This window comes from Microtus oregoni, unplaced genomic scaffold (assembly GCF_018167655.1).
Source record: "Microtus oregoni isolate MIOR12 unplaced genomic scaffold, Mior012 000029F_ref0000214, whole genome shotgun sequence".
Lineage (NCBI taxonomy): Eukaryota > Metazoa > Chordata > Mammalia > Rodentia > Cricetidae > Microtus > Microtus oregoni.
In genome coordinates this window covers 22036231-22051103 of record NW_024543088.1, presented here as the reverse complement: position 1 = coordinate 22051103, position 14873 = coordinate 22036231, and the positions used below count along the sequence as shown (strand labels likewise).

General features: G+C 37.8%; 1 protein-coding gene across 1 annotated transcript; it reads left to right on the top strand.

Annotated features, from left to right (window-relative positions):
- Nucleotides 1-4424: 4424 nt before the first annotated feature.
- On the top strand, nt 4425-5366 carry LOC121464814 (olfactory receptor 2M3-like). Its single transcript, XM_041677906.1, has one exon. It carries the CDS (start codon nt 4425-4427, stop codon nt 5364-5366), a length of 942 nt encoding a protein of 313 aa, XP_041533840.1.
- Nucleotides 5367-14873: the final 9507 nt, after the last annotated feature.

Sequence of the window (14873 nt, the reverse complement as noted above, 5' to 3'; positions counted from 1 at the left end):
ATCTATACTAATATTCTATTCTTTTTTAACTAAACACTGTTCCTTGCCCTTTTTTACATCTTCTTCTCTTCCAGTTTTACTCTTGAGCTTTATCCTAACCTTCTGTATTGACAATCTAATTTATGTTCTTATACATGTTGGGGGAAATATACCATCATTACACTACTCGTCTAGATCTAAATTCATTTTTCACAGTGTTACATAACTGGTTTTTATTAACACACTGCTTCCATGGATTTGGTCTGGGTAGCCTAGTTAGAGTTCAGTGATATTTTCTTTAATTACAACAAAGTGTTGTTGGCTTTAACTTTCTGTGATGGAACAATAAAAATAAATGAGACATTGGGGGAGCAGTTTAGGAGTAAGTGGTGAGTGAAATTGTACAACAAAAGTATTATGTAATACTTGCCCCCTTTGAAGAATACGGGACACAGAGAAATATATAGGTTGAACTTTTTTCCTCAGAACACTATAAAGTTTGTATATTTGTTCTGATATATAAAAACTAAGTTCTGTAATTGTAAAACAACTTTTTAACTCAAAATTATCAAGGTGCCAGTCAAGAGAGTTAGGGAAAGTGTTGAGGCTTTGTTTAATATGTGGATATATGCCTCTGTCTCCTTAGGTTCTCTAGAGTTTTATCATGAAGGAATGTTGGATTTTGTCAAAGCCTCTTTCTGTAGCTAATGAAATAATCTTGTGGTTTCTTTTCCTCAGTCTATTTTTATGGTGATTATAGTCATTGGTTTGCATATGATGAATAAACTCCGCATCTTTGGGACAAAGCCAAATTAATTATAGTGGGTAGTCTTTTGGTGTATTTATGATTTTAGTTTATAATTATTTTTCCTGAAAAATTTTTTTGTCTGTGTTTATTACAGAGATCATCTGATAGATAAATATTTTTCTTGAATCTTTGGTTTTGAATTGGGATAATGCAGACTTCATCAAACACATATGAAAATGTTCCTTCTTTGTCTGTTTTATGTAATAATTAGAGAAGACTTGTTCTTTGTCTTTTATTGCTGGTATGGTAGAAATCTGCAAAATAATCCCTTGATATCAAGCTTATTTTCATTTAATTATTATTTCTTTTTCTTTGTTTTTTAGAGATCTATTTAAATGATTTGCATCACCTTGACTTGATTTTGGTAATTCATATCTAGCTAGAAATTAATTTCTTTTAAATTTGTCAGTGTAGCATTGTATAGATACTTTTATTTTTGAGATTACAGTGGAATTATATTTCTCTTTTCCCTTTCTCCTCCCAAATGTTTCCATATACCTATTTTCACTCTCCTTTAAATTCGTGCTTTTTCTGCTAATTATAATTGCATTCATTGTACTACACACACATTTACAATATATAAGTCTAATTATAAGCTGTTTTGTCTGTATAATATTATTTGTATGTGTGTTGTCAGGCTTGGCTGGTTGTCACTGGACAAATTGGTGTGCTCTTCTCTGGGGAAGACCACTTACTTACCCTGTTCCCAGTTTTCCCTGGTTTCCTATAGAGTATTGTGCAGGATGAGGCTCTGTGGGCTTATCCTGCCAAATTTGGCACATCCATTGGGGTTGCCCTTCTTCAGATGACATTTGGCATCATGCTGATGATAGTTCACGTGTATAGCTTTGGATTTTTGTGGGAGACACAGTCTCATAGGAAATTCCATAATTCTCTGGCTCTTACTACCTTTCTGCATGCTCTTTTGTAATGTTTCCTGAGCCTTAGGTTCAGGAGAGTTTTGTAGATGTATTCCTTGGAACTAAACCTACGCATTTTGATTGACTGTGGTTTTCAGTAGTGACCCCATCTGTTGCAAAATGTAATTTTCTTAATGGGGAGTGAACAGTATAATTTTTTGGGGGATATAAGAACAAATGTTTATAGAATTTTGTTAAAAATTATACTGGTTAAGTAAATTAGTGGTTATAGATTCTTCTTCAATAATCATGACTTCCCTGGAACTGAGTAGTTAGGTAAGTTTCAAGTACTAGACATTGTTCCATTCTTATGGAACAGGTCTTAAACCCAAGTTGAGAGCTCTTGGTTATTGGCAAGGTATTTGTGCCAGTATAAGACCAGTATTATTATTTTTTTTCGATTCGGTTTGTCAGTATTTTATTGAGAATTTTTGCAACGAGGTTCATGAGTGAAATAGGTCTGTAATTCTCTTTCTTGGTTGGGTCTTTGTGTGATTTTTTTTTTAAATTTATTTAGGTCAGGGAACCCTGATTGCTCTTGAGCTGATGAGGTAGGGGGACTTGACCGGGGGAGGGGGAGGCGGTGGCGGGGAGGAGGCAGAAATCTTTAATAAATAAATAAATTTTAAAAAAAAGAAAAAAATAAGACCAGTATTATTAATGTCCATGCTAGTCATTGAAGTGTTTCATAGGCATAATATTTGTGTTTGACTGTTGATTGCTGCCCTCCATTGGAAGCTTGCATATTCCCTTATGCTACCATAAAACTAGTCTGCAGGGAGAAGAAATTCAGGTCAGTCCTGGGCTCTGTTTCATAACTGCACTGTATATAGATTTTTGTTATACATTTATGATTCTCTGAATTTATTTAATGTGTGTTATAATGTTTTCATTTCATTTTCTGATTTTATTGAGTTTTCTTTCAATTTATTTTAATTAACTTGCCTAGAGTTTTGTTAATCTTGTTAATATTTTTAAGGCATCAATATTTTGATTCAGTGGTTCTTTGTATTATTTCCTATATTTTATTTCATTATTTTTTTGGACTTAATGGTCAATTCCCATCTACTCTTTTTGAATGTTTTTATTATTGTTTTATTACTATAAAATATCTCCAAACCTTTTTAAAATGTCGTCACTTAGTCCTATAAACTTTTTTATTTGTAATATATTATTATATTTCACATATTTACTATGATGTATTTTCATTTTTATTCAATTCTATGAATTTCTTTTAACCTTGCCTGGTAGGTTTTAGGCTCCATGAGAGAATTCAATACTACCTTTGCCCTAAATGAGCACACTAATAAAATGATTCCTAATGACTTCTTGCAGTATTCATGCATTGGGCTATATCACAATCCTCATCAGAGAAGAGTCTTCTTCCAGTTAATTGCAATTAACACAGAGACTTCAACTGGACAAAACACACAGAATAAGAGATAGTTGATAGTTTAACCATAAATGGAATGTACATATAGCATCTGTGTCCCTGAGATTCATAGAACAAAAGGTAGAAAGATTTGAAGAATAGAAGTCAGCAAATAATATCTAGGAAAATACACTTTTAGAAATAACACAGTAGATACAATATAAACTCACAGTAGTTATAACTGTTTACACAAGTCTTGTAGAAAGTCAAAACATACAAAACCTTCAGTACAGGATAAGAATGTATGTAGAAAATCTCACCAATACCTGAACAATCAGTTTTGTTCAATAATGTGACACATGATATGTCTACTACATGCCAGAGCAAGCCTCATTCCTAAGATTATTTGGGCAAAACAAGCTGGATTCAATAAATGAAAAAGAAAAGAAAACTCAAAGTGCATAGGAAAATAAATTGAGACTGCGAAAGGTGGTTACAGGTGTAGGTGAAGGATAGATTGTGCTCAAAATATATTGTATTAAAATTGAGATAAGTGAAATATTAAAAAATAATACAGGGGCTGAAGAAATGACTTAGTGCTTATGAGTATTCATCACTCTTCTAGAGGACTCAGGTTCAATTCCCCAAACCCTCATAGAAGGTCACAACTATTTATAATTCAGGTCCCAGTGTATTTGGTGTTCTTTTCTAGCCTCCAAGGACATTAAATACATGTGGCATACAGACATATGTACAAGAAAATAACGGTATACAAAAATATAATCAAAAGCTTATTTAAAAAATTAAAAGGAAAAATGTAGTTAAATTTTATGAATAACAAAAAAGCTTTGAAAACAAAAGTAGCTATAGTGTTCATAATTATTAAGAGGTGACTGAAAAGATACACGCACATTGAATTCTTCCTCAAACTTGCATTTGGCTTGCATTACATATTAGTAATCTTCTAGATATGCTTACTAATAAATTTGAGTTTAAAATTCATATGAAGCCAGGTATGGTGGTGCATGTACATCTGTAATCCTAGCACTTTAGGGGATAAGGCAAGAAAAACAAGAGTAGAAAGTCAATTTTGAATACAGAATAAAACTTTGCACTCTCCTGCTTGCATTTGCATGTGTGTGTGCATGTTGGTGTGCATGAGAGAGAGAAAGAGAGTGCAAAAGAGAACTCAAAAGTAAGTTTTAATCACTGCCATCATGAAGTAAAATAGCTTATTCCCAAAGACACAATTTTTCATATATATATCTTTGATGGAAATAATGGAACCTTTCAATGGCACATTGTGACCTTTATTGTTTATTCTGTCTCCACAGTGAACATACTCATGATGCAATGGAACAACTGGACCTTCAGCTATGACTTCATCCTGCTGGGAATTTTTGATCATAGCCCTCTTCATACTTTTTTCTTTTCACTCACACTGGGTATCTTCTTCATGGCCATCTTGGGTAATTCTGTCATGGTGCTTCTCATCTACTTGGATGTTCAACTTCACACTCCCATGTACATCCTTCTTAGCCAACTTTCCCTCATGGACCTTATGCTTATCTGTACTACAGTGCCCCAGATGGCCTTCAACTTCCTCTCTGGGAACAAGTCCATCTCCACGGCTAACTGCGGATGCCAGATATTCTTCTATGTATCTCTACTTGGAGCCGAGTGTTTTCTGTTGGCATTAATGGCCTATGACCGTTATGCAGCTATTTGCCATCCATTAAGGTATCCTATTCTCATGAGTCATAAAATCTGTGGTCTCATGGCTGCCTCCTCATGGATTCTTGGTTCCCTTGATGGCATAATAGAAGTTGCAGCAGCATTGTCTTTCTCATATTGTGGTGCCAGAGAAATACCTCACTTTTTCTGTGAGGTTCCAGCCCTGCTCACTCTTTCATGCAGTGATACCTCAATATATGAAATGATGATATTTTTTTGCTGTGTAATTATGCTTATTTTCCCTGTATCAATCATTATTGCTTCCTACACTCGTGTGATTTTGGCTGTCATTCGAATGTCCTCTGCTGAGAGTCGCCACAAGGCTTTTGCAACCTGTTCCTCCCACCTTGTGGTGGTAGGAATGTACTATGGGGCAGCCATGTTTATTTATATGAGGCCTTCTTCTGGTCGTTCTCCCAATCAGGACAAAATGGTGTCAGCTTTCTATACCATCCTTACTCCTATGTTGAATCCCCTCATTTACAGTCTCCGCAACAGGGAAGTGTCCAGAGCATTCTTAAAAATATTACGGATGAACAAAGTTGCAGTATGAGTTAGTTGGTTATTATGTTCTATTTTTAGCTGTATTTTAGGTAGTTGGGCTTAAAAATTAAAAAAGGGAATACTATGAGTTCAAGTCCAACATGATGAATATATTGAGTTTAAGACTTACCTAGGTAAGACAGAAATGTCATATCTTCAAAAGCATATTTTATGTGCAAATTGGTATGATAAAGGAATACATTACAACAGCTTATATTTTTCATCATTGTAGATTTATGGTAACCATGTAAAGTTAAATTCATGAAATAAGTTGACTTTTTTGTTTTTAAAATATGTCAGTTATTTTTGTAACCAGGCCATATATTTTTGTGAGTAATAACATCTAACATACAATAAATGCTTTTCCCTCACAGTGCTTGCTCATACAAAAAGCTTTGACAGTTTCTTCTATTGAGTTCAGCCTACTTTGAACTTACAATATTGCTAAGAGGAAGGTACTAATTTTCTACTAATTCTTATATATGTATTCAGGTCTAATACTGAAGATAAATGCAAGCAACAATCAACATACAACAGGGACACAACATATTAAGTCTTTAGCTCACCATGTATATTTGTAATATAAATATTTCTCTAAAATAATGAAGAATGGGGAGCCAGCATTAATATTATACATAGAAGAGTGAATTTTAATAGAGAAGTTTATGTTTCCTAAAGACTGCATATTTCTTAAGTGCCATGGCACATTGCAATGTAGTATTTTATCAAAATAAATAAAATTAAAGAGATTCTTTCTTATGTTTCTATTAAAAACCTGTCAGAAATTAACATGAATATAATTAACTTATATTTTATCAAAAATTGTGTGACAGTGTTTGGTGATGTCCACTGTAGTCTGAGGAGGATGAAATGTAGACATTTGCTAAGGGTGAAGTCTTAGGCGAAGCTCAAAGTTGTTTATACACACATGATTCTTGAAATAACTAAATTTGTTTGTATCTAAATCACTCTTGGGATTATGTTTCTTGAACATGGTATGCGAACTTGTCCTCAGGTAATGCTTTGGTCTTCATTTAATCCTCACAATTAGCTAGATCAAGCATGGATGAGATGACATCTATATTTGGATCAGTTGAAATCAATCAAATTTTATCTGCATTTCCTTCCAAAACTCACTTTGTTCTGTTTTGTGTGATGTTGAGTTATGTAAGCAGTACTAGCAAGTGTATATCATGGGATTCACTGATCTTCCCTTCAGACTGACAAGGTATCTTATAGAACCCACATCCTAAAAGACTTAAAAATAGAGTAGCTTAAAACTTAAACTGGCATAAATGTGATGAAATTTTGTAAAGTCCAAATGACTGACTCAATTCAGCCATCAAAACATTCTTTAAAGCCCTATGTTTTCAGTTTTAATGGATTAAAGTATAATTTGGAGATTGATTAAACGTTTCTAATTTCTCCAAAACTTTTAGATTAGCTTTAAAAAATAACCTTCAATGTTCATGGAGTAACTCCAACCACTTGTGGTTCCAAGGCAGTAGGTCTCCTCATGAGATCATGGCAAATAGAAGAGCCTGTGTTCTATTGTGAGTTTCAGTCCAGTTTGGGATATAAAAGAAGATCCTGTCTCAAATGTAACAAAAATAGATCCCCAAGCCACCCCCAAGAAATGAGTGCACATCATTTACTTGCTTCTCAAATAGCGCTGTTCACCTCCTATCATCCCTAGTCCCCTTCACTTGACACATGAGGATTGGTGATCAAAGTAAGTTGTGTATGCTTCTCTCAAGTACCATCATCACCTTCCTGAGCCTCCAGGAGCTCAAGCTCCTCATCTGAGGGTCTGCAGCTTGAGCCACTTTTGTATCTATTGGGTAGTACCACCCCATCCTGCACAGTCCCAGTCTCCACCACTGAAGGATCTGTGGGCTGAGCCATTTGCACAACCCACAGATAGCACTGTTCCTGAGCCCTTGGTTTCCTCCAAGTGAGCTGTCCTCTGTCTCTATTCAGTAAACACAATGGAAGATTCTATGCTGAATGCCTGAGATTCTTCCTGATAACAACTACCTCCAGCTCTCTGCCAATACAACCTTGGCTTGTGAGGAATCATATTGAGAAGTTATTAGCTGTACAGAGCATGCCACCACGTGGTCAGAAGTGAAACTTACATGTAGCCAAGCTAGAATCCCTTCTGATAAGACAATAGTGCATCACTGCTGTATGGACCCAAGACTGAAATAAAGCACTATCCCGCCAAAACATTCCAAGTTGTGGTAAGAGGAATAGAGATTTGAATGGTTATTTAGCAAAGGTGGAAAAGTTGTACATACCAAAATGTACAAGCAACCACTTAACTCTAGATGAATTCCTTTTCCAAAACTATACAAAAATTTTGCATGGCCTCTCCAAAAATTACTATTCACATAGTAATGTTCTTTAAGGAAAGCTATTTAGAAGACATAAAGACAATAAACTTGAAATAACAATTTATCAATGTGTTCGAAGAATACAGAAGATACAAACGGATGTAATAATGAAGATTTGAAAAGGTAAACAACTGAATGAAATAAGAAAGAAATTTAAGGATGTGAAAATTTCCAAGGTTTACAGAACCCTATTAGGCATTATCTATTTTTATTCTCCAATGACAAGCAATGCCAAAATAGTTCCTAGTGTACATAATACTTCAACAGTATTGTCTGAGAGAAGGGCTAGGACACTGCTCAGTCTACTCAAGACTGTGGAGGAATAGTAGTATCTCCAATGTAAGGCACTTCTGAGATTGCTTCCCAATTTATAAACATATACCTACTCCTTATGATTAAACATGTGCTATTTTATAAAATCGATGATATGTTCAGCCACAAACTATTTCTATACAGTGTGAGAGAAGAGTTCCTTCAACTCTTATTCTCAGGGGAGTTGTTTTCTATTCTCACACAATGTTGGCTTCTGGACAGGGCTGGATATTGTTCATAATATATTATCAAACAGAAATTTAATTAAATTTGTATCCAGAATGCTTTTACTTTTTTTATTTTTTTAAAAAGAAAACAAACTATCTTTTTTTTATTATACATACCAATCCAAGTTTCCCATCCCCCATCTCTTCCCATTCCCTCCTCTTACCCCCCACCCCCACAGTCCCCATCCAGTCCTCAGAGAGGGTAAGACATATTGCTTTGGGCAAGGTCCAAGACCCTCCCTGTTATAACTAGGGTGATCAGGGTAACCATCCAAAGAGAATAAATTACCAAAAAGGTAGTACAAGTGGTAGGAACAAATCTTGGTGCCACTGTGAGTGGCCCTTCAGTTTGCCACAGCCATGCAACTGTCAGTCACATTCAGAGGGACTAGTTTGGACCTATGCTTGTTCCTTCCCTGTCTGGCTGGAGTTGGTGAGCTCCGATTAGCTCAGGTAGACTGTTTTAGTGGGTGTACCCATCAGTGTCTTGACCTCTTTGCTCATATTCTCACTCTTCCCTCTCTTCAACTGGACTTTGGAAGCTCAGTCCAGTGCTCTGATGCGGGTCTCTGCTTCTATTTCCATCAGTTGCTGAATAAAGATTCTATGGTGATATTTAAGATATTCAGCAGTCTGACTACTGGGCAGGACCAGTTCTGGCATTCTCTCCTCTGCTTCTTAGGGTCTTAGCTAAGGGTCATCCTTGTGGATTCCTGGGAAGCTATCTAGTGCCAGGTTCTTTGCTAACCCCATAATGGTCCCCTCAATCAAGATATCTCTTTCCTTGCTCACATCTCTGTCCTTCCTCCATCTCTACTATCCCATTCCCTCAATTTCTCCTTGCCCATACCCTCCTCTCCTTCTCTTCCCCTTCTACCCTCCCTCTCCCCCGACTCCTATGTTCCCAACTTTGTCACGTGATCTTGTCTATTTTGACATTCAAGGTGGATCTACATACATTTTTCTTAGGGTTCTCCTACTATTAGTGTGTGGGGTTTGATATGTGATTTAAGCTTCAGTAATGTTTCTTTTACATATATGAGTGTTCTTGTATTAGGGGTATAGATGTTCAGGATTGAGACTTCATCTTGATGAATTGTTTCTGTTATGAGTAGAAAGTGTCCTTCTCCATCTCTCCTGATTGATTTTAGTCTGAAGTCTATTTTGTTAGATATTAGGATAGTTAAACTGCTTGTTTCTTAGGTCCATTTGATTGGAAAACCTTTTCCCAGCCCTTTGAGGTAATGTCTGTCTTTGAGGTTGAGTGTTTTTCTTCTATACAGCAAAAAGCGGGATCCTGTTTCTTTATCTATTCTCTTAGCCTGTGTCTTCTTATAGGTGACTGAGTCCATTGATATTAAGAGATATTAATGACCACTGGTTGTTAATTTATGTTATATTTTGGTAGCAGTGGTGGTATCTTTCCTTTCTTTTGGATTTGCTGGTGTAAGGTTGTCTGTTGCCTGTATTTTTGTGGGTTCAGTTAGCTACCTTGGGTTGGAATTCTCCTTCTAGTACTTTTTTGTTGGGCTGGGTTTTTGGATAGGTATTGTTTAAACTGCTTTTGTTGTGGAATATCATTTTTTCTCTATCAATGGTGATTGAAAGACTTGCTGGATGTAGTAATCTGGGTCTCTGATCTTGCATCTGTGGTCTGTCCCTTAGTATCTGCAGCACATCTGTCCAGGACCTTCTGACTTTTATGGTTTCCATTGAGAAGTTGGGTGTAATTCTTATAGGTATACCTTTGTATGTTACTTTACTTTTTCTTTTGCAGATCTTAATATTCTTTATTTATTCCACATGTTTTGCATTTTGATTATTGTATGGAAAGGGGACTTATTTTTTTGGTCCATTCTATTTGGTGTTCTGTAAGCTTCTTGTACCTTCATAGGTATATCCTTCTTTAGATTGGGAATGTTTTCTTCTATGATTTTTAATATATTTTCTGTGCCTTTGAGCTGGAGTTCTTCTCCTTCTTCTATCCCTATTATTTTTAAGTTTGGTCTTTTCATGGTGTCTCAGATTTCCTGGATGTTTTGTGTTAAGGATTTGTTGGATTTACTGCTTTCTTTGACCAATGAATATATTTCCTCTATAGTATTTTAAACATCTGATATTCTCTATTCTGGTTCTTGTATTCTGTTGATTATAGTTGCCTCTATTTCCTCTTCATTTGCCCAGATTTTACACAGCCAGAATTTCCTCAGTTGGTGTTTTCTCTATTGCTTCTATTTCAGTCTTCTTGTCTTGAACTGTTTGTTTCAAGTTTTATTGTTTTCTTTGGTATTCTTGGGTTTCTTTGTGGAATTTATTAATTTCTTCCAATTTTTGTTTGTTCTTTCCTCCATTTTTTAAAGGGAATTTTTCATTTCCTTTTCAAAGGTCTCCATCATCTTTATAAAAATATATTTAAAATCATTTTCTTCTGCTTTTCCTTGTTTAGGATAATCAAGTATTCCTGTTGTGTAACATGTTGCTTAGGTTGCTGGATGAAATATTACATTGGTGCCTACCCATCATTTCTTTCAGTTGATGCTGGCAGTGTCTTGGAGTCTCAGTCCAATCTTTGCAGTATCTGTCTGAGGCTTTGAGAATTGTTCTTGACCTGCTCTTTATTGTCAATGTCTGAGTCTCAGGGAGCCACTGATGTCTCTCTTAACCTGCTCTTTTGGTATCCTCTCCTGATTTGCTCTCTTGGTACTATGCAGTCACAGCTTGTGCTTTAGAGTTCCTTTCTTGATTTTCTATATTGGTCCACTGAGCAAGAAATTTTCTTCCTACTAGCTGGCTAGATAAGGTAACTAGTGGGGGAGGAGTCTGGGGTCTTGCCCTAGTATGGAGGGCCTAGATAATGGGGTGTCCTACCGAGTAGCTAGTCACTCACCTCTTGGCCTTCTCAGTAGTGTATCAAGCTGTTTCTCAGAGTTCCACTGAGGTGTCAGGAGAATAGATGAGTTTGGTGGCAGAATGTGGCTTGTATCTCATGAGGATCCTGTGGAAGGGGGCGGATATTGGGGCAGCCTACCTGCATAAAACTCTGTTACCAGCTAGCTAGAGAAGCTGAAGCAGTTGGGGGAGGGTCCCAGAGTTTTATTCCACTATGGAGGTCCTAGAGAATGGGCTGTCCTCCAGGTGGCTTAAAACTCACCTCTTGGTCCTCTCTGTACTGTAGCAAGCTGTATTTTCAAATTCAGAATATTTAAATGGCTTTGAACATTTAGATACGTTTTCTAGTGAAGCAGTAGTCAAAACTTTAGTCATAAATCTTCGGCCATTTTTATTCATTAATTTCTTTTTTCAGTTTATCATATATAATTTCAATTAACCAACCTGTACATCTCATATGAGGTTCAAAATAAATGCACTTTTTAGTGATTAAAAACAATCCTTTTTATTCTTTCACAGCACTTAGATAAGTTTAAAGCAGATCTGCTGGAGAATGTCCTTTGGTCAGTGGATTTTGAGGTGCTGGACCAGTTTAGGCATGGCCTTGAGTAGCCAAAATTTGTGTGATTGCTCTCTCTGTCTCTCTCCACTCACATCTGGTTGCTGGACTCCATTCCTGTTTCCCATTCATACAGAGGACTGTGATCTGTGAGTCTCCCCTTTAAATAAATAACCCCCTGTCATATCCAATTCATAGCCAGTGTGGGATTACTTTGTGTTCTCCTTCATCTGGCCATCCAGAGTGGGAATGAGTCTATGAATTAAATCAGCTGGTGTATTTCAAGGATGTGTTGACCTCAGAACGGAAAACAGATATTCTACATTGAGGAAGGGGCTTTGCTCTCGTTTCCACAGAAGAAAAGCTATGGATACCATCAAAATTAATAAAGATTCTGTTGAGACAGAGCCCCACATTGGAGCACTGGACTGAGCTCCCAAGGTTCAAATGAGGAGCAGAAGGAGGGAGAACATGAGCAAGGAAGTCAGGAATGCAAGGGGTGTGCCCACCCACTGAGATGGGGAAGGGGGAGCTGATCTAATGGGAGCTCACCATGGCCAGGTGGACTGGGACTGATGGAGCATGTGATCAAACCGGACTCTTTGAACTTGGCTGACAATGAGGGCTGACCTAGAAGTCAAGGACAAAGGCACTGAGTTTTGATCCTAGTGCATGTACTAGCTTTTTTTTTTTTTCCATTTTTTATTGAGAAAAGGAGAAAAAAAAAACCAAGTTTCCACCTCCTCCCAGCCTCCCATTTCCCTCCCCCTCCTCCCACCCTTCTCCCCCTCCTCCCACTCTTCTCCCCCTCCCCCCACTCCTCTCCCCCTCCCTCTCCAGTCCAAAGAGCAGTCAGGGTTCCCTGCCCTGTGGTAAGTCCTAGGTCCTTCCCTCTCCGTCCATTCCTAGGAAGGTGAACATCCAAACTGGCTAGGCTCCCACAAAGCCAGCACATTACGTAGGTTCAAAACCCCGTGCCATTGTCCTTGGCTTCTCATCAGCCCTCATTGTTCGCCATGCTCAGAGAGTCCAGTTTTATCCCATGCTTTTTCAGCCACAGTCCAGCTGGCCTTGGTGAGCTCCCCGTAGATCAGCTCCACTGTCTCAGTGGGTGGATGCACCCCTCGTGGTCCCGACTTCTTTGCTCATGTTCTCCCTCCTTCTGCTCCTCATTGGGACCTTGGGAGCTCAGTTCAGTGCTCCAGTGTGGGTCTCTGTCTCTATCTCCATCCATCACCAGATGAAGGTTCTATGATGATATGCAAGATATTCGTCAGTATTGCTATAGGATAGGGTCATTTCAGGTTCCCTATCCTCAGCTGCCCAAGGAACTAACTGGGGACCTCGGCTTGGTGATCTGGGAGCCACTCTAGGTTCAAGTCTCTTGCCAACTCTAAGGTGGCTCCCTTAACTAAGAATTGTGCTTCCGTGCTCCCCTATCTAACCTTCCTTTATCCCAATCCTCCTTTTCCCCCAAGTTCCCCCCATTCTCCCCTTCTCCCTTTTCTCTCCCCATCTCCCCTTACCCCCATCCCACCCCACCCCCAAGATCTCAATTTTCTCCCCAGCAATTTTGTCTACTTCCCATAGCCAAGAGGACAACTATATGTTTTTCCTTTGGTTCACCTTCTTACTTAGCTTCTTTGGGATCACCAATTGTAGACTCCGTGACCCTTGTTTATGGCTAGAAACCAATTATGAGTGAGTACATCCCATATTCATCTTTTTGGGTCTGGGTTACCTCACTCAGGATAGTGTTTTCTATTTCCATTCATTTGCATGCAAAATTTGAGAAGTCATTGTTTTTTACCGCAGCGTAGTACTCTAATGTGTAGATATTCCACACTTTTTTCATCCATTCTTCCATTGAAGGGCATCTAGGTTGTTTCCAGGTTCTGGCTATTACAAATAATACTGCTATGAACATAGTTGAACAAATGCTTTTGTCATATGATAGGGCATCTCTTGGGTATATTCCCAGGAGTGGTATTGCTGGGTCCAGGGGTAGGTTGATCCCGAATTTCCTGAGAAACCGAAACACCGATTTCCAAAGTGGTTGCACAAGATTGTATTCCCACCAGCAATGGATCAGGGTACCCCTTCCTCCACAGCCTCTCCAGCAAAGGCTATCGTTGGAGTTTTTTATTTTAGCCATTCCGACAGGTGTAAGATGATATCTCAAAGTTGTTTTGATTCGCATTTCCCTGATCGCTAAGGAAATTGACCATGACCTTAAGTGTCTTTTGGCCATTTGAACTTCCTCTGCTGAGAATTCTCTATTCAGTTCAGTGGCCCATTTTTTAGTTGGGTTAATTAGCATTTTAAAGTCTAGTTTCCTGAGTTCTCTATATATTTTGGAGATCAGACCTTTGTCTGTTGCGGGGTTGGTGAAGATCTTCTCCCAGTCAGTAGGTTGCCTTTTTGTCTTGGTGACAGTGTCCTTTGCTTTACAGAAGCTTCTCAGTTTTAGTAGGTCCCATTTATTCAATGTTGCCCTTAATGTCTGTGCTGTTGGGGTTACACATAGCAAGCGATCTCCTGTGCCCATCTGTTTTAGGGTACTTCCCACTTTCTCTTCTATCAGGTTCAATGTGTTGTGACAGAGAGTGAGGTCTTTAATCCATTTGGACTTGAGTTTTGTGCATGATGATAGATAAGTTTGAAGAATTGAATAAATCAGTGCATGTACTAGCTTTGTGGGAGCCTAGTCTGTTTGGATGCTCACCTTCTGAGACCTGGATGGAGGTGGGAGGACCTTGGACTTCCCACAGGGCAGGGAATCCTGAATGTGCTTTGGACTAGAGAGGGAGGGGGAGGGAAATGGGAGGAGGGGGAAATTTTTATTGAAAATAAGTAAATAATAAAATAAAAAAGAAGAAAAAAGAAAATCAGAAAAAAAGAAAAGAAAAGGTGAAATCTCTTGAGGAAGTGATATGACAGCTCATCCATAGAGGTGACAATCATACAGGTGGTTAAAAAAAAGCCTCATAAGGATTGGGTTCTGTTCTTGCCTTTGCAAGAAAATAGTTATCTTCAAAAAGTCAAGAAACTCTGGACATCTAGATGCCTAAAGAGAAAAAGATAGCTATCCATAAAAGGTTACTGAGCAAAAAGGAATATAACTTATGAGGACA

What these genes read in the sequence shown, in the direction of transcription:
- LOC121464814 (XM_041677906.1), top strand. Translation starts at nt 4,425, where the DNA reads ATGATGCAATGGAACAACTGGACCTTCAGCTATGACTTCATCCTGCTG.